The sequence below is a fragment of the Medicago truncatula genome, chromosome 8, assembly GCF_003473485.1.
Source record: "Medicago truncatula cultivar Jemalong A17 chromosome 8, MtrunA17r5.0-ANR, whole genome shotgun sequence".
In the NCBI taxonomy this organism is placed as follows: Eukaryota; Viridiplantae; Streptophyta; class Magnoliopsida; order Fabales; family Fabaceae; genus Medicago; species Medicago truncatula.
Window position 1 is genome coordinate 48,881,346 of NC_053049.1, and position 24,516 is coordinate 48,905,861.

A 24,516-nucleotide genomic window follows, 5' to 3' on the forward strand; every position below is an offset into this window, starting at 1 on the left:
CCCTCCCTTAATAATTAAATATGGACTACACTTTAATCTATTTTAACATAAATAAATATTTTTATAACATATATTAATTTTGAATCACCATTTAAAAAATATAAATTCGTTTATTTATAATCTAAATGTCAATGACAATTAAATTTAAATTTTGTGTTATTAATTTTATAATTTAGAGTATAAAATTCACTGTTAAATAACCCTACTTAATCGATTTTAGTACTTTTTCACATATTTTAATTTTATTATGGGTTGTTTCATATTTTATAAAAGGGTTTAAAACTATATGTTAATGAAATTGTAAATAAAAAATAGAGAAAGATATGTATTCAAAATTTGATTATATTAAAATGAACCCGCATGCTATTTTTCTTTGAAATGTGGTAGATTATTTTTTTGCTAGTTTATTAGAAGAAAAAAAAATTGAGGGACTAAAGCGTAGATTTTAACTTAAGAGAGGAGGTGAATGTAATTAAAGCTTCTCTCAAGGGAGATTAGTGAAATATTTTCTAATATGTTTTGAATAAGAGGAGAGGGGAGTGTATATTTTAACATAAGAGGAGAGATGAGTGTGATTCAAGTATATTTGAGGGGAGGGAAGTGTAATTTACTCTAAATTTTATTAACGCATCAGCAAGTTAGGTGACACATCAACGTTTTTTCGAAAGAAAATTGAAAATATCAGGGAAAGGTTTTGGAGGATATATTGATGATGCACTTAATTGATTTTAAAATAAAAATTACTACATTCGTCCCTAATTATATGATTCTTTTGAGAATTTTTTTTCTCTCTTTTTATAAGACCCCTTTTCTATTTCCAACTACATTAATTATTTCTTTACATACATGCCCTATTTATTATACATTTTTTTCTTCAATCAACAATAAATAGAATGTTGAAAACATAAGCCAACTCTCTTTCTTAAAAGATAAAATTGTAAAAACAATAGTAATTACAAACATATTTAATACAAATATTCACTATCTTAATTTCCGTTATTTTTTTAAAAGGACCTTATAATTAAGGACGGAGGTAGTACATTGTTCGTAATTTGAAAAAGAAAATTAAGTTCTCCCCTCATAAATCATTCGTTCACACACACCCTTTCCAAACTCTTCATCCAAACCCTTAGAGTCTGGCGCTTATGTCACTTTTCAAAAGCTCATAGATCCAGCCATGTTGAGGACATGGCAAAATCATAAAAACTTGTGGAGGAAAATATAACAGCAACTTAAGTTATAAGAATATGGAGAAATGAAACCTCCACAGTCATCTTGCAACACTCACCCACATAAATTGGGATGCATAACCGAGAACGCGTAGTCATAACTAATCTCAACCCACCTCATCATCTAAAAAGTCACTGAACCTAAACCAATTTTGAATTAGCGAAATTGAAAAAGGTCTTCCACACCTACTAGTTGCACAAAGGTGCAACATCGACTCAATTTGTCGTTCTATAATGACAAAATTTTGCATTAGCAGTCTCACAACGAACATTATATTATTGCAATTCCCTCTATGACCTAGGAGGATAAGTATGAATATACTGCAAACTTATGACAAAAAATTTCATTAACAATCCCACAGCAAAATAAAATTATGTATTAGTAGTCTCACAACGTCAAAAGACACAATCACATACAAGGTAGATAAACTATATTCATGCCCTGCAATTCCCTCTTTAACTTGGGAGGATAAGTATAAATGATCCAGAATCAACGAGTTCTGTTTAAAAATTTCATATACATTCTTACTTTAATTTCTGAAGCAACACATTCTATTATATATACATCACTATTGGTTTCTTAATAGAAAACTTTAACCAAAGAGAGAATATTTTTAATAATTCATTTTTTTTTAATGAAATGTGCCTCCCTTCATTTATTTGGAATATTTTTAATAATTCACTATTGGTTTCTTATTTGTGTACTACCTCCGTCCCTAATTAGTGGATATTTATATTAAATATGTTTATAATTACTATTGTTTTTACAATTTTATCCTTTAAGAAAGAGGGTTGGCTTATGTTTTCAACATTCTATTTATTGCTGATTGAAGAAAAAGATGTATAATAAATAAGGACATGTATGTAAAGAAATAATTAATGTAGTTGGAAATAGAAAATGGGTCTTATAAAAAGAGACAAAAAAAATTCTCAAAAGAATCTTATAATTAGGGACGGAGGTAGTATCATTTTTTAAAATTGAAAAATATGCTCTTTTCAATACAATAGTTGTCCTTTTCTTGATATTTTTAAGGGTTATGAAGAAATTATTCTTTAAAAAAAATAAAGACTTCAATTTCCAATGCAATATTTGTAGTTTTCTTTATATTTTTAAGGGTCTTGTTCCTAATGAAGAAATATATGCACAAACTTTTCTAGTGTTAACAGAGATACTTATGTCCCTGTATTGTATCCACCTAGTATTAAAGGGTCGTAGTTGAAGAAATGTGTCCATGCACTGTTAAGTTTCAAGACGGGGCAAAAAAAGCTCTAATAGGCAATACTAACGTAATTAAAAACGGGATTCAGCAAATCATGCAACTTGCAAATCATGAAAAATAGTTAAGAAATGTGTCCATGCACTGTTAAGTTTTGAATTTAATTGTAGGCAGGTATTCAAGATGGGGCAAAAAAACCGGATTCAGCAAATCATGCAACTTGCAAATCCAGCACTGTGGATTTTTCAGATTATGCTTAAACACCCATATCATACAACAATGTCAATTTGGATTCTCTAACACAAACGATCGACAATGAAGTAGAATTTGATAGAATTTTGATAGAATTTGATAATATCTCTCTTAAATCCAGGGAAATGATCCAAATCCACAGAAAATAACAGCACTCAAACACCTTATTACAAAACACCTTATGCCCATCAATCAGCATTGACGCAACAAAGACGCTCCTTACCTTACCACCTTGCCATCAATCAGCATTCACACAAAGACGATGACAAGTTAATTTTAACAACATTATAATTCTTTTTCCATATAAAACAAAGCAAAAAAAGTTACCTACGTAAAACCAACAACTGGACCGGAGACAAAAGTGGCATCGATGTTGGACTAAGAGGGTAAAGGGTATGTAGTTCCCACCATATAAAATCGATAAAACTTATTCAAGACACAATAGAAGCAACAATGCCCTAGTGATTCGTTACACCAAGCTATATAAAAATTCTCAATTCAAAAGATGCAACAATGGTGTAAGACCAAAAACAACCTACACTAGTATTAGTCATGATTTAACTTAGCATATATCAGGAAAAATAAAAGCAAATGTCAGAAAGAAACATAGCTTAATGCCAACCCTAGTTCACTAACATCCTCCAAACCAAACAATCAATCCATTCAAACCGATACTATAACAAATACGGTAGCGAGCACCACAACAACTTATAGTTAAAGTTAATAACATTCGAAACTTCACAATTGCATTCAGATCATACATGGTGATACTAAGTTACTAACAACCTTCGAACCACACAAATCGAATCCAAACAGAACAACCAATTCAAACATTTAACACAGAAACATATTCAAATCAAAATGTAAATATATAAATATAAAGTAAAAACATCCGCACAGATCAAATTAACTAAAATCTTTTATAATTCCACTGAAAATCCACCAAACATAGTTTAACGCCACACCTAATTTGCTACTTCTTTAACATACTAGGGTAACAACCTTACACCTATAGACTAAAATAATTCAAACCAAATACTCACTCCATTCAATCCGAAACTGTAACAACTACGGTAGCAAGTATCCCAACTTATAGTTACTGTTAACATTCGAAACTTGGTGGCAATTGCAGAACAACCAATACAAACATATAACACAGAAGCATATTCAAATCAAAATGTATATATAAATATAAATTAAAAAGCACACAAATTGAATTAACCAAAATCTTTTATAATTCCACTGAAAATCCACCAAAACTGAATTGAAACAAGTGCATAGCAAGAGTACCGAATAACATGAAAATATCAAATCCAATAACAGAAAGAAAAGATAAAAAAAAATCTAACGATAAGATTTCTGGAACCTAGCACGAGCACCACGACCACCAAACTTCTTAGGCTCACAGCGTCTAGGATCAGCAACAAGAAGAGTACGATCATAACGAACAAGAATATCCTTAATCTCCTTCTTACTTTGTTCATCAACATATTTCTGATAGTAAGCAACCAAAGCCTTGGCAATACTCTGACGAATGGCATAGATCTGAGAAGTGTGACCTCCACCCTTCACACGGATCCTCATATCAACTCCGGCGAAACGGTGTCTGCCGAGAAGGAGGATTGGTTCGTATGCCTTGAAACGAAGAATCTCAGGCTCCACCAGTTCGATTGGACAGCCATTAATCTTGATGAGACCGCGACCTCTCTTGCAGTGGGTAACTGCAACGGCGTTCTTCTTCCGGCCAAAGCATTGCACCTGTTCCATTTTGCTGAGCTTCTTTCTCTCTCCGCCGTAACCAACACCAGCAGCTGAAGCACACAGGTTTTGATTTCTAGGGTTTCAGAGAATACCTCTGTTTTCAGTTTATATAGGACCTCCGATAGGGTTTTTGCAAAATACTAAAATGCCCCTCCAACTCCAAATATTTATAAAACTGATTTATTTATTTCATTAAAATAAAATTAAAATGTTTTTTCTTAGAGGAAAATTATATTTTTTTTTTTGAAGGATCTACAATTTTTTTAGAGGAAGGTTATATTTCTTTTTCTAACTCACACCAATTAGATTTTTGACGACTCAAGATATATTTTTTTAGAGGACCAATCAAGTTATCTTGATGATTTAGGATGTGTTTAATATATGCGTAATAAATTTATAGTGATAGTTTATATCCTACAAGTTCATTAGTTAAAAAAAGACACGTTTGATACCAACATTTTTTTTATAAGTCTGTTTTTTTAAGGAAACATTTTTTTTTATAAGTCTTAATTATCATTTATGCTACAAATAAATATTACTAGAACATATTTTTCAATGATATTTCATATTTATAAGATAGTTCAACACTTAATTTTTAAAAAACATTACATATTTAATAACATGCTTATATGATAACAACTAGTTTATCATGTCGCAATTTTACAATGTTCACTATTCACGTACCTTATTTTGATCATATCTATTATAAACCACGGAGTTTGAAACATATCTCTTCATTTAGCTCATAATGGTTACCGTTTGTCATAGGAGAAATGGCATTTTTTTCCCATTGGTCAAGCATCTAACTCTAAGTTGGTTTCCGATATGGAATACCTGGCACAGGTGGCATTTAACTTGGGAAAGGAGACTTCTTTCCCATCATGGGAAAGTCTTTTTTAATCATTGGATCATACAAAGAACACACTATTACAATAGTCTCTCAACACTAGATTTTTATCTTACTATCTTCCCCAATCACTTTCTCTCACATGCCTCTCTCATCCACTTGCATAGTGAATCAGAATTGTTGGTGGGGTCTTCAAAATTCCACCATTTTGTTGGATCATAATTGTTCCTCACGACGGTGATTTTTGGATTTTTCCAAGCTTTGATTGAAACTGTGATTTTGTTTAGTGTTACGATCTAGCAATGACTTTCAATTTTTTCATTTTTCTAGCACCTTCAAAGTTTAAACCCTTTTGTTTTCTTTCATTATTTATTCTTAGTTTATAATCAAGTTGTTTATTTTTCCAATGGGTTTTGTTTGTTTTGTTATTTGATGAATTCAATGTGGAAGAAACGCAAAAGGGTATTTTTGTTCCTGTGTTGTGTGGTTTTTGCTTTTGATCTTGATTGTTTCTTAGAATTTGTTGCTGGGTAGAGAAGGAATTTGGGTTTAAGAAGGTCGAAGTGATACTTTTTCACTTTTTGATGTTGGGGTTCAATCTGTTTTTATGTTTTTAATCTTTTTAAGAATTTTGTTTCTTTTGTTGTTGATTGATGAATTGAATTGAAAATTTTCTGGTTTTTAAGATGAAGATAGATGAATGTGTATGAAGATTATGATGAAAATGAAGAAGAAGAAGAGGGAAGAAGATGATTCCCTAAAAAAAAAAGGAGAGAAGAAGATGAAGATGAAGATTTATGATTATGAAGATTTTTTGGATTTTCATGTTGTTTTGTTTTGATTTTCAAAGGAGAGAGAGTGTGTTGTTGTTAAGGTTAGAGATGATGTGAAGAAAATATAGTGTGGATAGACTATAATAACAATGGTGGTACTACTCAATTTAATGGTAAAAAAAAGATTTTCCTATGGTGGGAAAGAAGTCTCCTTTCCCAAGTTAAATGCCACCCTTGAAACATTACATTACAACTTTTATGTATCAGTGAAGGTGCATACTCACATCACAAGAGAGTCCATGTTTACTGCAGCTCCTTTTTGTAGTAAGGATACAAATTAAATAGTGGCATTAGGAGCAGTGATCATTCATGTTCACTCCCTTTAGTAAGGACACCAGTCCACCTATCAATCTGTAAATAAGCAAACTTTCATGACCTAAGTATAACAAACAATGCAATGCAACAACAAAAAGGAGGCAATAGAAGTTACCCGGTGCTTAGGAGGATGAAACAGATGATAGGAAGGCACCGCTTATGGAGTTTTTGGTCAGGAAGGACAAAAGGATCTTTCTTGCACAGTAAGACAAAGCCAAGAAGAAACCCCGGTATAAGTCCTCCAATGAGACCAAAGTTGTTCACTATTGGAACAATTCCAATTGTTAAATTGAAAACTGGAACCATTCCAATTGATAGATTGAACATTATGGAGATTGTAAAAACCAATAACTTAGCAAACTGCAAAACATAACAACAAATTTGTAATCATATATATACTTATTCACCGAATATTTTGTGGCATAAATAAATATAAATAACATAATAATATTAACCTGAAGCAATGAGCTCATAGATCATTCCTCTTAATAAGCCCATTATTGCACCAGAAACGCCAACGAATATATTTGATTGGGTGAATAAAACTGATAGAACACTACTTCTCAATATATCAAGTATATAAGTTCAATTTGAACTGCATAATATATATTTTAATCTATTATAATCAGAGTGGCTGTAGTGAATCTCCAAAATTATCCCCTGAGGTTGAATATAGCAAAATACAGTCACTATCATCAGATTCACTACAGTCACTCTCGCTAGATATGTCGGAGAAAGTCATATGACCAAAATAACTAGAGTCATACGCCTCCCAATCGATTAAACCACCTTTTCGAGTGGCATGTTTTAAACACTCTAATCTCAACCTCTGTCTATCTAAAGGATTCGAGGGGGGTAATTCTCTCCCTTTCTCATCACACTCCCTATCACTACCATGGATATACAAAAAAGAAAAGAAAAAGAACGAGAAGAATACCCGAAGATGCGCGAACGATCAAAGGCGGAAAGTAAGCAAGAGGATGGATCGGAAGCGACGAAATGTGAAATGAAGTGGAATAGGTTTTACGCCTCTTTAAAAAGGGAAAAAACGAGACAACAATTCCTCGGGAAGACGCATAAATTTAGCTGATCGAAGACACATGTGGAAAATCGCGTGAGATGACGACACGACACCGGTAGAGTAAAGGTCATGAAATGTGGACCGTTAGATGGAAAAAGTGTCAGAATCAGAAATACCCCGCCCAAGAGGGTGGTGTATCCAAAAGACCTCATAAGATAAAAAGCACCACGCCTTGTACCAAGACTTGTGCTTGGGGGGCTGTGGACTGTCATAATATTCCTCAAGGCTCGGAAGCCTTCTAGAAGGACTTAAACGCTCTCCGGAAGGGCCAGGGGTCGTTCAGAAAGGTTATTGGGTGTGGACGTGACCTTCTAAAGGATATCGCCCATCTTAACCTCGGAAGCTTCTGGAAGCCGCCTAAAAATACCAAAGTACCCCTGTTGCTTGGAGCCCAAGCAACAGTAATCCAAACCCACAGCAGGCTATAAATACCACTCTAGAGATCATTCTCAGATATCCAATAATCAGTCTAAACCCTAATATACAATTCTGAACCCTAGAATCACCTATTGTACCTTTTGCAAGTACAACTGCCTTCACTACTTAAGACTTATGGGTTCATCCTTGCATGAATGGTTCAATTTCTTATATATATTACGAGGGTGTGTCTTCAATTTCAAGTACGGTGAATAGACAAAACCAAATAGCTTAGATGATCTCAACAATGGAATTGAATGATATGAAGAGAAAAATCTTTTTTAAGCAACCCAATAGTTTATATGATCTCAACACCAAATAAACTAACAATCATCTGCAACATATCAATGAATAGAAAAACACAAGATTTTTATTAACATATAGATCGCCTCATATCAGAGGTAATCTCATCCAAGTCAGTCATTTAACTCTAAATATGAACTTCTGGAATTGAAATTGGTCCTTTCACCATATTCAACTTAACTACCTTTGATTTATTAAGGAAAACACAAGATGATGCTAATCACATACCTGTGCATGAATGAACTCTTCAACTCGACCAACAAATGAACCGACCAAGAAGGTGCAGACCCTATCAAAGGTTTGGATTTCATCATCCCTATTGAAGTAAACCTCAACACCTTTGTCGTATAATCTAATCAAAACCCTTATAAGATGACCATCACTTTTGGTTGGACATTTCATCTCAAAAACCTCATTAGTCATTGCATCCTTTAAGGGATTCACTTACACATAACTCACATTATCAATTGTATCACCCAAATCCGCAACAACAATTGCAAGAGCCTTCATTTCTCTTCGTTAGTTTCACACCCTTTCAACATACCGACACAAAACATGTTTGTCCGAGGTAAGTGTACTTTGAATTGATTGTGAGATTTTGACTAGGGAGATGACCAACCGTTTTAAATAATCATATAAAGTCACACACAAACAAAGAGAACCAGGTTCGAACCCTAGACACATTTGATTTAACAATTGTCATTTTTTGCTGGTTGAGCTATGACTGTAGACCATTTTAACCCCTTTTATAAATTAGTAATACTTACTTGGGCATAAGCCCAAAAAAAATATTGAGCACTCGTGCGCACATTTTTTTCGCTCTTTTTATTTCGTTAACGCACGTAAATTGTGAAAAATATTTTATATAAAATTTAGAGTTTGATTAAAATTATATGTACAAATATTTGTTACTTTCAATTGTATCAAATAACTGCCACAAGATATACGAAGATATATGAAGAATTATCAGCTTATATGTGACTAGGGGTGGGAATAGGCCAGGCCAGGCCAGGCTTTGATAGGCCTGAGCCTGGCCTACGAAATAAATCACAAGCCTGAGCCTGGCCTATTTAAAAGCCTGGACTGACCTGAAAGCCTACTTACAGGCCTACTTCACATTAAGGCCATCAAATAGTTCATTTGGCCTACTAAATAGGTTAAACATGTCTTAAAGCCTACTTAAAAGCCTATTTAAAAGCCTATTTCACTACAAATAAATTTCAATTAGATTAAAGCCTACATAAAAGCCTATAACAACAAAGCCTATTAAGGGACTAATAGATAGAGAAAAAGATGTTTATATTTTTAATATATGCAATTATTTTAATATAAAAAAAATATTTTTTAATAAATAAGTATTAATAGGCCGGCCTATTAGGCTTAACAGTCTTTTTTTGAAGCCTAAACTTTGCCTATTTAACTAAACAGACTTTCTAAAAAGCCGAAGCCTAGACCTATCTACTAAACAGTCCAGGCTAAAACAGGCCAAGCTGTAGACCCCTATAGGCCGGCCTGGTCTATTCCCAACCCTATATGTGACCAATACTTCATATCCCTTGACCGGGCAAAAAGTATTTATTGTTGAAATAAAACAAGGAAAGTACATGATGACAATATGCATGCATAATCAGATAATGCTCACTAAGAAACTACAAAAACAATATATGCCAACTAGAAGATGAGGGCAACGAATGAAATAATCATAAAAGGAAAATAACTGACCTTGTAAGTTGTAATCAAAGTTGATCATCCAACCTCGGTACCACTGGACACGATTGAGATGTGGGTCTAGGTACATTTGACTTTGTGTTTGAGCCATCCAACAAATAATGTCTTTGTTTTTATATTCATTGAGAAACAGCGTAGAGTATTTAGATTGTGATACGTATATCATTCAATTCTTGTTGGTTAGGATTGAGATCTATCTGAAGAAAATCAAAGCAAGCAGCGTAGATAGAGAAGTTGAAAGTGTTATTTTTTTAAAGTAGGGAAGATGAAGCTCAACAAGTTAGAATAGTATGTGACTAACTAGGTAAAATAGAACTTTTAATCTGAGCCACTTATTTAAATCTAATGCTTGAAGTTTATTCATTCCATCTCTCTTTATATCTATTTATTTCATTTGATACATCACACACACACACACACACACATATATATATATATATATATATATATATATATATATATATATATATGAAGGCATTTATCTAATAGTGTACTTGTCAAAAAAGTACAGTAAGGAAAACTTGGGTTTTCTCTGTATTTTCAGGGTTTACACTGATTATCAGATGCCTTGAGATTGCTTCCAAGGGTTCTATTTATAGCCATATCACGGGCTTTGCTTTGCGGGTTGCTTAGTTGATAAACAACAAGGGGTAACTTAGTATTTTTAGGCCGCTTCTAGAAGTAGTTGAAGGCGGGCGTCCTTATGAGGATGCGCATTGGACCTCTAAGGTCCCTTTGGAGGGTGTCTAGCCCTTTGGTGAGGTCTAAGGATCCTTCTCAAGGTTCCTGGGGCCTCCAGGAATATTATGACGGTCCAAATAGAAATGCATTGATGAATAAAATTGTATATTGTTGTTAGGGATGCAATCATATGTGAGTGCCATGTATTAAGGGATGAGTATAAAAGTGTATTTGGTAAGAGTATTAGAATAGACTCTTTTTGAATGAAAAATGTTATTAATTAGTTGTTGTTTTAGTTTTTTTTTCTTCGTCTGAGTTTAAACCCAGGACAAATAACTATTTTCTTTAATTTAAATCAGTTGAGTTATTCAACCTCTAGTGAATGACAAATGATATTAATTAGTTGTTCTTCATCTGAGTTTGAAAATACATGAAATGGCAAAGGTGGATCTAATAGATGACTAAGTGAATAAATGAAAGAAGAAAAACAATTGACAAAAGTCCATTACGAATATAAAAAGGAGTATTTGTTTTGAATGTAATGAACAGAAAGAAAAGCCACATATTGAAGGAAATTAGTCTGATGACATACGTTTGGTACAACATTTGTATTTGTTACTTGAGGCATATACTTATTTTGATGCTATATTTTATTTCATAATTTTGTCTTCTTTATTCCGCAGAACCAACAACCAGTGCTAAAGATTTGGTTCTTTGTGGTGATTGTCTTGCAACGCTAGAGGGCGTTTAAATGATTCTAATTATGCTTTTTAGAGAGGTGTTGGAAGATGAACATCAAGTGAAGAGTTTTCTTCAACATGTGTTTGGTAACAATCTAATTTTTTTTTTTATAATCTTGGTAACACGATATCCAAACACGAGCTTATCTATCTAATTATGCAAACAAGTATACATGTTCTTACAAACAGCTTGGTAACGTTTATGTTGTTAATGGAACATTCGATTTAGTTTAATATGCAGTAAAGTCAATAGTTTAGTTAATTACTAACAGCTGTCAGCTGGTGAATTTTCCTTAGTTACACTATGCATCAATAACAATAACCATATGCTGGCTAAGAGACCAAAAATTTGTCTTCTACAATCTAATTCATTTTTTTTACTGCACATTTTTCCATTAGGATCCACAAAATTCCAACATTATTAAACCCACACCTTAAGGCTACAGGGTTTTGCAGGCTCTCTAGTTTTTCCTTTAAGATCTGTCTCTTTCAATATGCAATAGTTTTTTTGCAGCTTATTTGAATTACAAACTTTTTTCATAGTAGTTGTAGCCTCGACAAAACCAAAGACTAAAAAAACATCATTTACTACTTTGGCATGTATATATAGTGACAAATTACAATAAACAATTCACCACCTGCTTCATTATTAAGGTTATAGTTTCTCATACAAACAAGACTCGCTAAATCTTGTTCTCTCCCTCTTAATTTCTCATCAAGAGGGAAAAAAAGAAACTAAGAATCATGAAGAGGAGGTTCCAAAAGGTTTGCACTTCCCTCAAAGAGCAAAGTTGTATAAGCTATGCAAAGATTGCTTCAGCTGCAGGTTTTTCTGATATGAATCTCATCATCATAAAAGCAACATCCCCTGATGATTTACCAGTTCATGAAAAATACATACAACACCTCTTGAAACTCTTCTCATTATCTCCATCTTCATGTCATTCTTTCACAATCAGCTTCACTCGTCGATTCGGAACTACTCGCAGTTGGAGGGTAGCACTCAAGTCATTGATTCTTCTCCACCGTTTACTTCGTTCCGTTCAAGGAAACTCTCCTTTGTGGACCGAACTATTATGGACCCGTTCCAATGGTTTGATCTCTCTCTACCCTTGTCATTTCAAGGATGCTACTTCTTCATCAACATGTTCCATTTCCTACACCAAATTTGTAACTTCTTATGCACACTTACTTGATGAAGCTCTTAACTGTGTTGCCTTGGATAACACGAAACTTGAAAACCAACAACACTTGGAAGAAAAAAATGTAACTTTTCAAGAGAAGATGAAAGAAATGGGTGAGACACTTGAAATTTTGCCACAATTGCAGAGTATTATTGATAGGGTGATAGATTGTTATCCTATAGGAGTTGCAACAAAAAGTTTCATTGTTCAGTCTGCAATGAAACACATAATTCGCGACAGTTTCATTTGTTACACAATGTTCAGAAGAGAAATTGTTGCTGTAATGGAGAATCTTTTTGAAATGTCTTATAGGAACAGCATAGCTGCTTTTAATATATACAAGAAAGCATCCGTGCAAACAAATAAGCTTTGTGAGTTCTATGAATGGTGTAAAGCAAAAGGGTTGTGTGGTTACTATGAATATCCTTTGTTAGAACCAATTCCACATATACAAATCAAAGCTTTGGAAAGTTTTTTGAGTGGTATGTGGCAGTTGACAGAGTCGTGTTCATCATCGTTGTCTGACCAGGAATCTAGTTCTGTTTTTACCGAAGAAGATGGAAGACAACAACAAATGATGAAAGGTATTGAAGTGGAGAAGCCTTTGATTGATCTAGAAGGAGAATATGATGATGTTAGTTGGGAGACAGTGTTGGAATCTTCTGTTAGTTTTTGCCATAGTTACGATCAGATTCATAGTGACTTGATCAATTCTAATGGCTGTCAACAAGGATTAATGGACAATGATCACAGCTTTGATGGCATGTGGAAAATTTCAACATACAAATCTGCTGCTTATAATCCTTTCTCTCAGCAAAGTTATGAATCCAGTTACAATGGGAGATTTGATCACAATCCTTTGTATCCCTGGGGTCTATAATGGATTTCACCTTTTATTGTATTCTTTGAATTTCTTTGTTTTTTTTTATTATTTCATTTGTTGTTTCACCTAGTTCTTTGGGTATCAAATTCTAAGTGCGGAATTTTGTTTTGATATTTCTAAGTGTGGAATTTTACCACAGGAAGAAATTATAAGCAAACGTCTCAGAAAATTCATTGTGAACATAGAATGATTAAAATGTTACTAAAAAAAAAGAATAAATAAAACGATTGTTGACATTTCTTCTATTTTGCTACAAATTTTAGAAGCTGGTAGTGTGTTGATGAAACTTTATAGTGAAATATTATACTTGATTAAATAAAAGGAAAAGGGACCTCTTCAAAACAAAATAAAACAAAAAAGGAAAATGGGTAAATCATTATTAAATGAGCTCAAACTACTTGAAATTGAGTGACATTATGTGACATTGATCAACTACATTGTCACAAGGTAAATGGTTTTCTTCACTCTTTTACAGTGACTTTTTGTTTTTTGTTACTATTTTTTTAAATAAAGGATGACGCATGGTACACTGGTTGGCCAATGTCACAAAAGTACTGTCCAAACAATTGTGGATGTAAATTATGTTATAATAATTAATAAAGCGTTAAATAAATTTTTCGCCCCTACAATCATTAAAGAAGAAGAAAAAAGAAATGTGGCACACTGCATGCAGATCCATTACCTGAATATAACTTGCCCCTAGCAAGGCTCCATTCCCCATTTGAAACTGTGTTCTGTAATCCTTTCCCTGAAAAATACAATATTGAACTATAAAACAGGGAAAGTACATGAAAGTACATGATGACAATATGCATGCATAATCAGATAATGCTCCACTAAGAAACTACAAAAACAATATATGTCAACTAGAAGATGAGGGCAACAAATGAAATAATCAGAAAAGGAAAAATAGTTGACCTTGTAATCAAAGTTGATCATCCCTTGCGACATATGTGGCTCACTTGTTAGCTGTAAAAAGGCAAGAAAATATGAAGTTATGGTGAATAAAAAGGACAACAACAAAAGACTACAAATAACAAAGGGGAAGGGGTAAGTTGATGTCATAAAACAAATACTCTGCAAATAAATTGAGTGATCATTCCATGGCAGATAAATTATCCTTTTCAGCCAGCAATAAGTAATATCATTTCAAACTTAAAACTAGACACAAGAAAACAGTACCATACTCTCATAACACTATCAAATAAAATCTAAAAGATACATTGGTAACTAATCAAGGAAGTAGAAACAGGCAAACAGCAGAAAATCATAAGCTATATTGCTCAGAATTGAAACAAGCATATACACCCACCTGAGCATTGGCTTTCAAAGTGAGATTGTCAAACACATCATACTTGACTCTTGCAGTTACCCTTCCATCAGTCATAGCTCTCCCCAAAAGCAACAGCTGCAAAACATCAACATGGTCAAAGAATGCATTATTATAGTATTAAAACCTCCACAACATCAACACTTATGGTTGAAGGCTTGTGAGGTGTCTGAGGAGTGTCAGTCTTCGACGCCAAAGAAATTAGTTCCATAAAGTCATTTTCTTAAAATATTACTGGTATACATGTCAGAATCCTATGTACTGCTGACATTTCTGATTGAGATGTATTTGGTGTCACTGATCTCAAAGTCATTTTTAGTGACTGACGTCAATGTCAAGGACACATATAATTACTCCCTCCGTCTCACAATATTAGTCGTTTAAGGTTTGAGGAAATGATTAATTGTGTTGATTTCAATGGTAAAATTAGTAGCATTTACTAAAACACCCTTATTAATTGTAGTTAGTGGAGTAGTTAAGTTGGATGAAATTCAATAAATGAGGGTATAATAGTGGAAAAAACTAATATGCTGCATTGGTATTGTAAAGTGACAATTATTTTGAGAAAAAGAAAAAATGCTAGAGAGACAATAATTGTGAGACGGAGGGAGTACATATCAATTATGCCATTTTCTTAAAGTATTATTTGTATCAGTGTCAGGGCTGTGCTTCGTAGATTAAAACTAAAAACTTAAAAAAAGATGAAAAGGAAGTGATAGGATATCTAGAATAAGGAATATAAATGTGGTGACTCCCCTAGTTCTAGAAGGTAGTTTGACTCATCTTAATCTAGAAAGGATTTTTAGACATATTCTATTAGTTAGTTACTAAGCAATGCTATTGTGTAGCCGTTGTAGTTAGCTTACTATGTGTATGCACAAGTCTATATAAACATTGTATGCCTTATTATGAAAATCAATGAAAAATATAATGAATTTTTTTTCTCTTTTCTATAGTTTCTCCCTCTAAATTCTGGAGTGTGATCCCTACTCGAATTGGGTCGTATCATTTGGTGCTTTCATTCTCGATCTCATTCCCGCTAAGATGGAGCTTTCTCTATTCGACGGAGATGAAGATGCCTACTGGTGGATCCTCTCTACTGAAAGTTATTTCAGGGCAACCGGAAAATCCGAGATGGCAAAGATGATGGTGGCTGCACTGGCCATGCGCGGTGAAGCTCTCAAATGGTGGCTATGGTGGTCTCACCGTCACTCACGATCCAATTGGGACACTTTTACCACTGCTCTTTTGTGGCGTTTCAAGCATGAATGGCGTCATCTCTTACCGGTGTTAGAGGAGGAAACAGAGGAAGCTTGTGAATTATCACAGTCGGCAGTGAAGCTCGTAACTGACATCGCAGGTGCGAACAATCTAAACCCCTCACCATGCTCCAAGCTTGTTGAGAAGCCTCCCATCACTTCCGATTTGGTTGATTCCGTCACTACCGATGCCGGAGAACATGATCTGGATTTTCCTCTAAAATTAGAAGTGCCTCTTGTACAACTGGAAATCACAACCTCCATTGGTCAAATACAGCAAAGAAGTGTCAACATCGTGATGGAAAACAACAAATTCTGCAATCGATCTCTCAGTCCACCTTCGCCGCTGCCGAAACCGCCGGACCCTTGTGCTGCTACAGATTCCGACAGGGATTCAGATTTTGACGTTGATTCAAATTCCTTCGTTTTTCTTCCCGACGACGCCACCAACCATTATTCATGTTTCTTACAACCGCAGCCAGCTCCACGTACCAAACCGCTGTACGATTTTTTTAGGTCACAAATATCACCCCCGCAAGCACTGGAACTGCTCCTAACTCATCCACCAACATCGCCATTCTCTGTTTTACCTCCGGCGTCGTCCCTACCACCAAAACCACCAGATCCGCTTATAGCTCTGTTGCCACTCACACCTCCGACACCGTCTTTACCACCAAAACCACCAGATCAAAGTTTAGCCACAGCCGACACAAAATTCCCAATACATATCTCCTTTTCTCTTCCCTATTTTGACCCTCCAACGTTGAATCTTCAACTGACTACCAAAGCACAGTCGTTAATTGAGGAAGGAGGATATTCGAATCCCCAAAGCACGTTGTATCTTTCCATCTCCACCATTCGAAAGTCTTCAACAGAGATGAAGGGGTTTTCGTTGATGACTAAGCATGGGGATCTTGACTACCCTGTCAAACTATCATTGAAAGCGATCCCCCCACCGAAACCGCCAGACAAAAGCGACATTCCGGCGATACGACTCAAACTGCGGAACTCAAGTGCTTATGTTGAGAAGAAAGAGCTCCCGCCCATGTTCAATCTGCCACATCGTCCGCCAGCAAAACCGCCGCATTACAGCCATCACATTGAACTCAACGAAGTGAGTGTTGATTGGGTTCAGTTCAGGTTTTTCCATAAATCTTATGGTAGAAAATCGTTTCATTATTCAATTTGGTGGAAGATTTACAAAGGTTTAGAGACACGATCAGTAGTTTGGTGTGACAATTATCCTGAGGTTTTTCCAACCTTTAAATGCAAGCGTGAGTTTGAGTGTGCTAAAGTGAAGATTGTGACCATTATTCATGAGGATTATGAGTACTGCATCTATCTACTTGTTATTCGACTATGCAATATTTCACAATGTGTTTTATCACTTCCAGAATCAGAGTATGTTATTCTCCTTGGTTTTTAACCCAATTACTGCCACATTTTTATATGTTCTTAATTGTTGGGTTCTAAAATTTAAATGGGGATTGATTCACAACGAAGCCAAATTTTCCATTGCTTTTCCTTGCTGGATGATTACAGTTTGGTTTGGAATTCCCAAGAGAACTTATTTTGCTTTGATTACTTATGGGAGAATCTCTAAAAGTTTTGTTGAGTTTTCCTGTAAAAGTCACTCACTTGCTCCTTTTCAATCTTTGATGTGTGGAAATAATAGTATTTGTGAAGAATTGTTGTCTTTCCCGGATAAGCTATGGTGTGGTAACATTGTGCTAATTTTCTATGAGAAATTTGTGAATTTAGGACTTGATTTAATGGCTGTCATGAGTAGAAATGCTACTGTTGAGTATGTGTTGACATATATATTGCTATACTTTGATCTTGAGGACAAGATCACCTTTAGAGGGGTTGGTAATGATATGATTAGTGTATGCAATACTTTTCTCTTAGAAGTCTATTCAAGGCAACCTGGATTGTCTAGTGTTCTTGTTCTTTTGGAAGATATTAGTGATGGTGCTATTGAATTTGGTGTTTGGCCCAAGAGTGATAACATTAGAGATCATATAGCTGCACTTGATTCTAAGCAATATTTTATGGTTGAGTACATTGGTTTAGATAAGTTGATTTGTAATCACATAAAGCATGCACCACTTGTATGCTACTGGTCTCATGAAAAGAGTTGGAAATTTGAAAGACTTATTTATCTTGCTTTTGGGGGATTGCAAGGCTTTGCATATAACCATAAAGATCTTGCTGATGCAATTCACACAATTGATGTTGGACATTGTCTTGGCAATGCATTGGTTGTTACTAAAATTGACAGCTATGAAATCCATTTAGCTGTGTTGTCAACTGAGAATTATGGAATGGAAAATTGGGATTTGTTACAAGCTTCTTTTGCTAACAATGCCACTGAACTTTTGAAGGCTTGGCTTCACAACATTGTATGCGCCATGGTTGGAGTTGTTGACTGTCAAATCAGTTTTGAGGCCATTGGCCAAAATTATTTCAGAAAACTTTCCATTTCTTGTCATTTTAATATTGGGCAGCAACAAAAAAATTTGGGGAATGTTGAGAAAATCAACGGTGACACCAAGGCAGAGTTGATTAAAATGGTGCAAACGCAATTTGTATTGTTTTTTAGGAGTGGAAGAGAACAACAGTGGGATCCCGGTGGATATCTTAGTACCTCTGCATCAGCTAGTTGGTCACCATTCAAGGTATGGGATCCTGGAAAAAAATTGGTTTCATGAGCAAATTGTACAACCTTGAGGACAAGGTTGATCTTGAAGGGGTTGGTAATGATAGGATATCTAGAATAAGGAATATAAATGTGGTGACTCCCCTAGTTCTAGAAGGTAGTATGACTCATCTTAATCTAGAAAGGATCTTTTAGGCATATTCTATTAGTTAGTTACTAAGCAATGCTATTGCGTAGCCGTTGTAGTTAGCTTACTATGTGTATGCACAAGTCTATATAAACATTGTATTCCTTATTATGAAAATCAATGAAAAATATAATGAATTTTCTTTCTCTTTTCTATAGTTTCTCCCTCTAAATTCTGGAGTGTAATCCCTACTCGAATTGGGTCGTATCAGGAAGGTATACCTTAGGATGATCGATGAAGTTAGCGCCGAATTCATAGTTAGCAGTTGGAATTTTAATAACCTCCGCAGACTGAGAAGGAATCTCAGTAGGTCCCATCGAAACACTGAATTACAAATAAATAAAACCCTACAAACAAAGATTCAAGTTCAAGAATGAAAAATCTGAAAGAGAAAGTAAGGTACCTGTGATTAAGAGAGAATTTCTGGTTAAGAATTTTGGTGAAATCAAAACGCATGCCTTCAAAAAGTTCAGGCTTCAAAGACACTGAAAACAAAGAAATTAATTGAGATTGTACAGTAAAATCATAGAAAATGAAGAGGAATTAGAATCAAATAAGTTCAAAAGAGAACAGACTCATAGCTTCGCGATGAAGTTCTTCGAAGGGAATGGGACAAGGAAGGTTAGAGTGATCGACTTTCTGATCAACCTTCTTGTCGTCGGCGGTGGGAATCGGCGGAACCATAGTCGCCACTGTTAGCTGTAAAAAGGCAAGAAAATAAGAAGCTATGGTGAATAAAAAGGACAACAACAATAGACTATGAATAACAAAGGAGAAGGTGACAGATAAATTATCCTTTTCAGCCAGCAATAAGTAATCATTTCAAACTTAAAACTATATGCAGTGCTTCATCAGTCCTAGAATCATTTTGGCGCAGTGCTTGCCTATATGTAGTGTTCATGTTGAGCACCGGCGTTGGTCGAACATCTGGATTATTTATAGATGTATTTTGCATAATATTCATGGCTAAGTTTGGAAGACCACAATCTTTTTTTGGTCTGCCCCGAGGTTTTCTTTGACACTTGTTTTGTATGCCCTTCTTCTCGATAATGTTAAGAGGTCCTTCGGTGTTGGATACATCTGTTCGCTCTTGTGCAGAAGGTGATGGTGTTTCAATCCTTGATTTAAGTTGCTTTGAGGAATTTTTGGGAAGCTGTTGTTCATTCTCCATGGCTATTAAAAAAAATGGTAAAATCAATTTCAATAATATATACTTAAAATAGTATCGTTAAAAAATGTTTATGATGTGGAATATTAGACATATCTCACAGTTAAGTTAGAATTTAAAAATTACTTTGATTCAATGACATACAAAAAATTATGAGATGGATTATATCAACAACCATAGTATGATTTGAGTTGTAAGTTTTAATATTACCTTCATCAATCCTAGAATCATTTTGGCGTAGTGCTTGTCTATAAGTAGTGTTCATGTTGAGCACCGGCGTTGGTCAAACATCTTGATTATTTGTAGATTTGTTTTGCATAAGATTCATGGCTAAGTTTGGGAGACCACAATTTTTTTTTGGTCTACCCCGAGGTTTTCTTTGACATTTGTTTTGTATGCCCTTCTCCTCGATAATGTTAAGAGGTCCTTCGGTGTTGGATACATCTGTTCGCTCTTGTGCAGAAGGTGATGGTGTTTCAATCCTTGATTTAAGTTGCTTTGAGGAATTTTTGGGAAGCTGTTGTTCATTCTCCATGGCTATTAAAAAAAATGGTAAAATCAATTTCAATAATATATACTTAAAATAGTATCGTTAAAAAATGTTTATGATGTGGAATATTAGACATATCTCACAGTTAAGTTAGAATTTAAAAATTACTTTGATTCAATGACATACAAAAAATTATGAGATGGATTATATCAACAACCATAGTATGATTTGAGTTGTAAGTTTTAATATTACCTTCATCAATCCTAGAATCATTTTGGCGTAGTGCTTGTCTATAAGTAGTGTTCATGTTGAGCACCGGCGTTGGTCAAACATCTTGATTATTTGTAGATTTGTTTTGCATAAGATTCATGGCTAAGTTTGGGAGACCACAATTTTTTTTTGGTCTACCCCGAGGTTTTCTTTGACATTTGTTTTGTATGCCCTTCTCCTCGATAATGTTAAGAGGTCCTTCGCTGTTGGATACATCTGGTTGTAGTTGTACAGAATGTGATGGTGTTTCAATCCTTGATTTAAGTCGCTTTGAGGAATTTTTGGGAAGTTGTTGAAAAAACTGTTGGATTTTTAACGGTAATCAATTTTAAAAAAAATAAATAAAATAAAATTGGACTTTTAGATAAATTTTGAATTTGGTGGTTTCTTGTGAGGATTCTTTTCAAATTTGATTCTTTATTTAAATAGTTATTTCAATACTTTAACTTAATAATTTTATCTGATTTTATTGTTTCTTGCAAATATAAGGTAAGAAATGTGCACGTCAGTTTTAGCATGTATACAGATTGACACATACCTCATATTTGAATTGTTCTGGATAACAATAGGGTCCTTAGATATTTTGAAGACAAAACATTGATGATAGTGAGATTGATACTTAACGCGGAAAGCAAGTTCCTCATGCAACATCTTGTCGAGATTTTTCTCCACATCCACATGTATGTATAACTCATTCCTTTCGTCTTGTTTCACTTACTGCACCCCTCATAATACCACCCATATTTGTTTGAATCGAATTCTGTAGGTGTTCCCCAGTACGTGTCCTAACAATGGAAATTATATTCATTAATCTTAATATTTCCATTGGGATGAACTTGAAACTTGACTGAAGTCAAGTGTTGCGACTTGAGACTTTTTAATTTGGTCAAATCTGTGTGGCATTGACAACCAAAAAAATTATGATTAGTAAAATTGATAAGACTGAAAAACATACATAATTAAAGACTTATAATAAGATTATTATTCTTATCCATTCATAAACTTGTCAACCTGTGGATGCTGTTAATCAATGAGAAGCTTTCCAGTGGTTTAGATCATCACTACGGGTAAGAGCTTGAATACGATCCCCCTACGATGACATGAAAATTATATTCAATGTAATTGAACATAAGAATTAAGACATGAAATAATCTTAAAGTGTATCTAATAGACCTTAGAATCCTGCATAATGAGTTCAATATGTTGATCTCCATTTGTCTATGATTCTTACAGCAATTTTCCAGGTAGATTTGCCCTTGGTCAAATCTTTAATGAACTCAAAGTCCCTAGACATTGTTCAGCCCTAAGAATGAAAATTAAAATTTATGTTAAAGTGTGTAGAATGATTATAAGAACAAAAGAGATGCAAATTTATAAGAAGAACAAACAGTTTATAAAAGTAAATCTAATCATACAAATGTAGTGCATATGGAACCGAAAGTTTTGTTTCAACTATAAAATCAGTGACTATAGGTAATGAATGAAATGAGTAAAACTCTAAATCGATTCAAAGCCATTCTCCAATTTTACTTCAAATTGAATCCAAAAAGATATTAATCCAATTTTTCTCCAATCACAGTCATTTAGGAAATGAACATAGTATATGATTTACAAAAATAAATGTCTAATTTGATGAAACAAATCAGTTTAAGAACAATAACACTTGAAACCATAGAAATCTTAAGAGAAGGAATGGGAAGTGAGGATAGAACATACCTTTGTTTATAAGAATAACAGGAAGAGAGAATTATCAGGGGAAACAAATGGAACTGTGTTGAAGCATTACAGGTTTATAGATTTATAATGGAAGGTTGTTGAGAACTGCTATTATGTAACCGTATAATTTGAAAAAACAGGAAAAAATAAAGAAAGAAAAACTTCTACTATTATAACCGTAATAAAGAAGGAAAAATCTACTATGTAACAAATTATTAATGGTTTGTTAATTACTAAAATGGGCATGAATTAAAGTTTAATTAGATTTGGAACAGGGAAAATTAGTAACCTTGCAGGTATATTATATTAATTAGTAGTTGATTGATTAAAATAATTTTGTTAGGGTACTTTTAAGATACATTTATTTCTCTTTAAAAAAAATTGATTAAATATAACGTTCGTTTAAAATTATTATATATTTTTTACTATTGTTTTTTATTCTTGGCGTGGGTTTGTCTGGCCGCAACTATTTACTAGAATATTATATAATTGTTAGGCCGGACGTCTTGATCAGGGTTTGAACTCCGTACCTCTACCTTGTTTGTGTGAGTTTATGATGGCTTTATCATTTCTTTTATGTAAAAAAAAAAGAATATTATATAATTAATATAAAAATACATAAGTTTACCTTACAAAAATAAAATATACAGGTTTCAATATAAATTGTTAATTTTTTAACATATGCAAGTTTACACGAGATAGAAAAGTCCTTCTCTTTTAAGTTTGAGCCGATATATAAATCTATTCATATTCAACTCTCTTTTGTCAACGTGTTAATGATATTATCCTGGTTTTGATCACTTGTTCTCTATATTGTTTCAAAACATATAAATAATTGGCTTAATTGATCATTTGATCCCTTAACTTAATTCTTTTTTTCGAATTTCAACATGGTCATTTATCTTTGTTTTAGTCATCAATTTGATCATATTTTATTAATTTTAAAACCCTTAAAATGAAGACTGTTGGATAAGGAGGTCCATCATATCTAACAGTGTATCACCAACACATAATTTATATTATTTTCTTCCTCTTCTTCCTCATCTTCATCTAACCATATCAACATTCATGAATTAAAACCAGCAATCTACTATATACATAGCAAACCAAATCTGCAATCATGAATCTGATGGACCTCCACTATAAACATTCATTACTGTTAATCTTCCAAGGTCTCAATATATATAGAAAGCAAACCAAATCTGCAAATTATCTTGTCTTCAACCCAACATATAAAGTTTTAACCAAATTTAATTTCTCTCCACATTGATATAAAACACTAAAATCAGAAAAATCAAAATTAAAAAAATCCAATTTACTGGGTTTGATTCATGATATTTCTTCCTAGCTAGCTGCCTCTATTTAATCTTTTAGGCTCAGTGATACTCTACATATCCACAATTCACCTACTTGAACACTTAACACACAAAAAATGATCCCAAAATAAAATCAAAACCTCGCAAACATCAATAAATCACACGTATAAAAATCATCACGAGATACAAATTCTAAACCCGTCTACTGCACAGTATCAACGGATCTGAAGCAAGTTACACAATGAACAACAATTTCTACCGATACGAACAAGAATTTTCAGAATTGAAATAACAGATTAATTGGAAAAGCAATTATTTAATGTATATGGAGAAGATGAAGAAGAGGAAGAGAGAAATATAAATTATGTGTCGGTTATACACTGTTAGATCCGATAGACCTCATTTATCCAACGGTCTTCTTTTTAAGGGGTTTAAAATTAATAAAATAGGATCAAATTGATGACTAAAACAAAGCTAAAGGACCATTTTAAAACATTTAATAGTTAGAGGACCAATTCGTAAAAAAGAATTAAATTAAGGGACCAAATGATCAAGCCTAAATAATTTGAGATTCCAAAACATTATGCCGTGAAAAATGGCCGAGAACAACAAATATACTGTAACAAATTTGCAATCACAATTATCAAATG

General features: G+C 33.7%; 2 protein-coding genes across 8 annotated transcripts; both read right to left on the reverse strand.

The window, feature by feature from the left end:
• Positions 1-3,890: 3,890 nt before the first annotated feature.
• LOC11426501 (40S ribosomal protein S16) lies at positions 3,891-4,560 on the reverse strand. The gene has a single exon (XM_003630953.4). The coding sequence runs from the start codon at positions 4,463-4,465 to the stop codon at positions 4,043-4,045; it is 423 nt and encodes a 140-aa protein (XP_003631001.1). The 5' UTR covers positions 4,466-4,560; the 3' UTR covers positions 3,891-4,042.
• Positions 4,561-10,111: 5,551 nt separating this feature from the next.
• Positions 10,112-19,784, reverse strand: LOC11410143 (mitochondrial import receptor subunit TOM40-1). 7 transcript variants are annotated; one of them, XM_039828789.1, is made up of 7 exons: positions 19,482-19,784; positions 19,310-19,391; positions 19,128-19,230; positions 14,784-14,879; positions 14,390-14,440; positions 14,154-14,219; positions 10,112-10,180 (listed from the first exon to the last, which is right to left on the reverse strand). In XM_039828789.1, the coding sequence occupies exons 1-7, from the start codon at positions 19,588-19,590 to the stop codon at positions 10,127-10,129; spliced, it is 561 nt and encodes a 186-aa protein (XP_039684723.1). In that variant the 5' UTR covers positions 19,591-19,784; the 3' UTR covers positions 10,112-10,126. The 7 variants fall into 7 exon arrangements, with proteins under 7 accessions (XP_039684723.1, XP_024628315.1, XP_024628316.1 ...); XM_024772547.2 differs by lacking the exon at positions 10,112-10,180 and adding an exon at positions 11,965-12,561; XM_024772548.2 differs by lacking the exon at positions 10,112-10,180 and adding an exon at positions 11,965-12,800.
• Positions 19,785-24,516: the final 4,732 nt, after the last annotated feature.

Excerpts from the sequence above, each read along its gene's own strand:
- LOC11410143 (XM_024772546.2), bottom strand. The coding sequence starts at position 19,590 with ATGGTTCCGCCGATTCCCACCGCCGACGACAAGAAGGTTGATCAGAAA. Across the intron at positions 14,441-14,783 it reads CTTTGAAAGCCAATGCTCAG|CTAACAAGTGAGCCACATAT; the intron begins GTGGGTGTATAT and ends GCCTTTTTACAG. Across the intron at positions 13,202-14,153 it reads TAGGGGCAAGTTATATTCAG|ATCAATCAAAGGCTTCTCCA; the intron begins GTAATGGATCTG and ends TTCTCCTTCTAG.
- LOC11426501 (XM_003630953.4), bottom strand. The coding sequence starts at position 4,465 with ATGGAACAGGTGCAATGCTTTGGCCGGAAGAAGAACGCCGTTGCAGTT.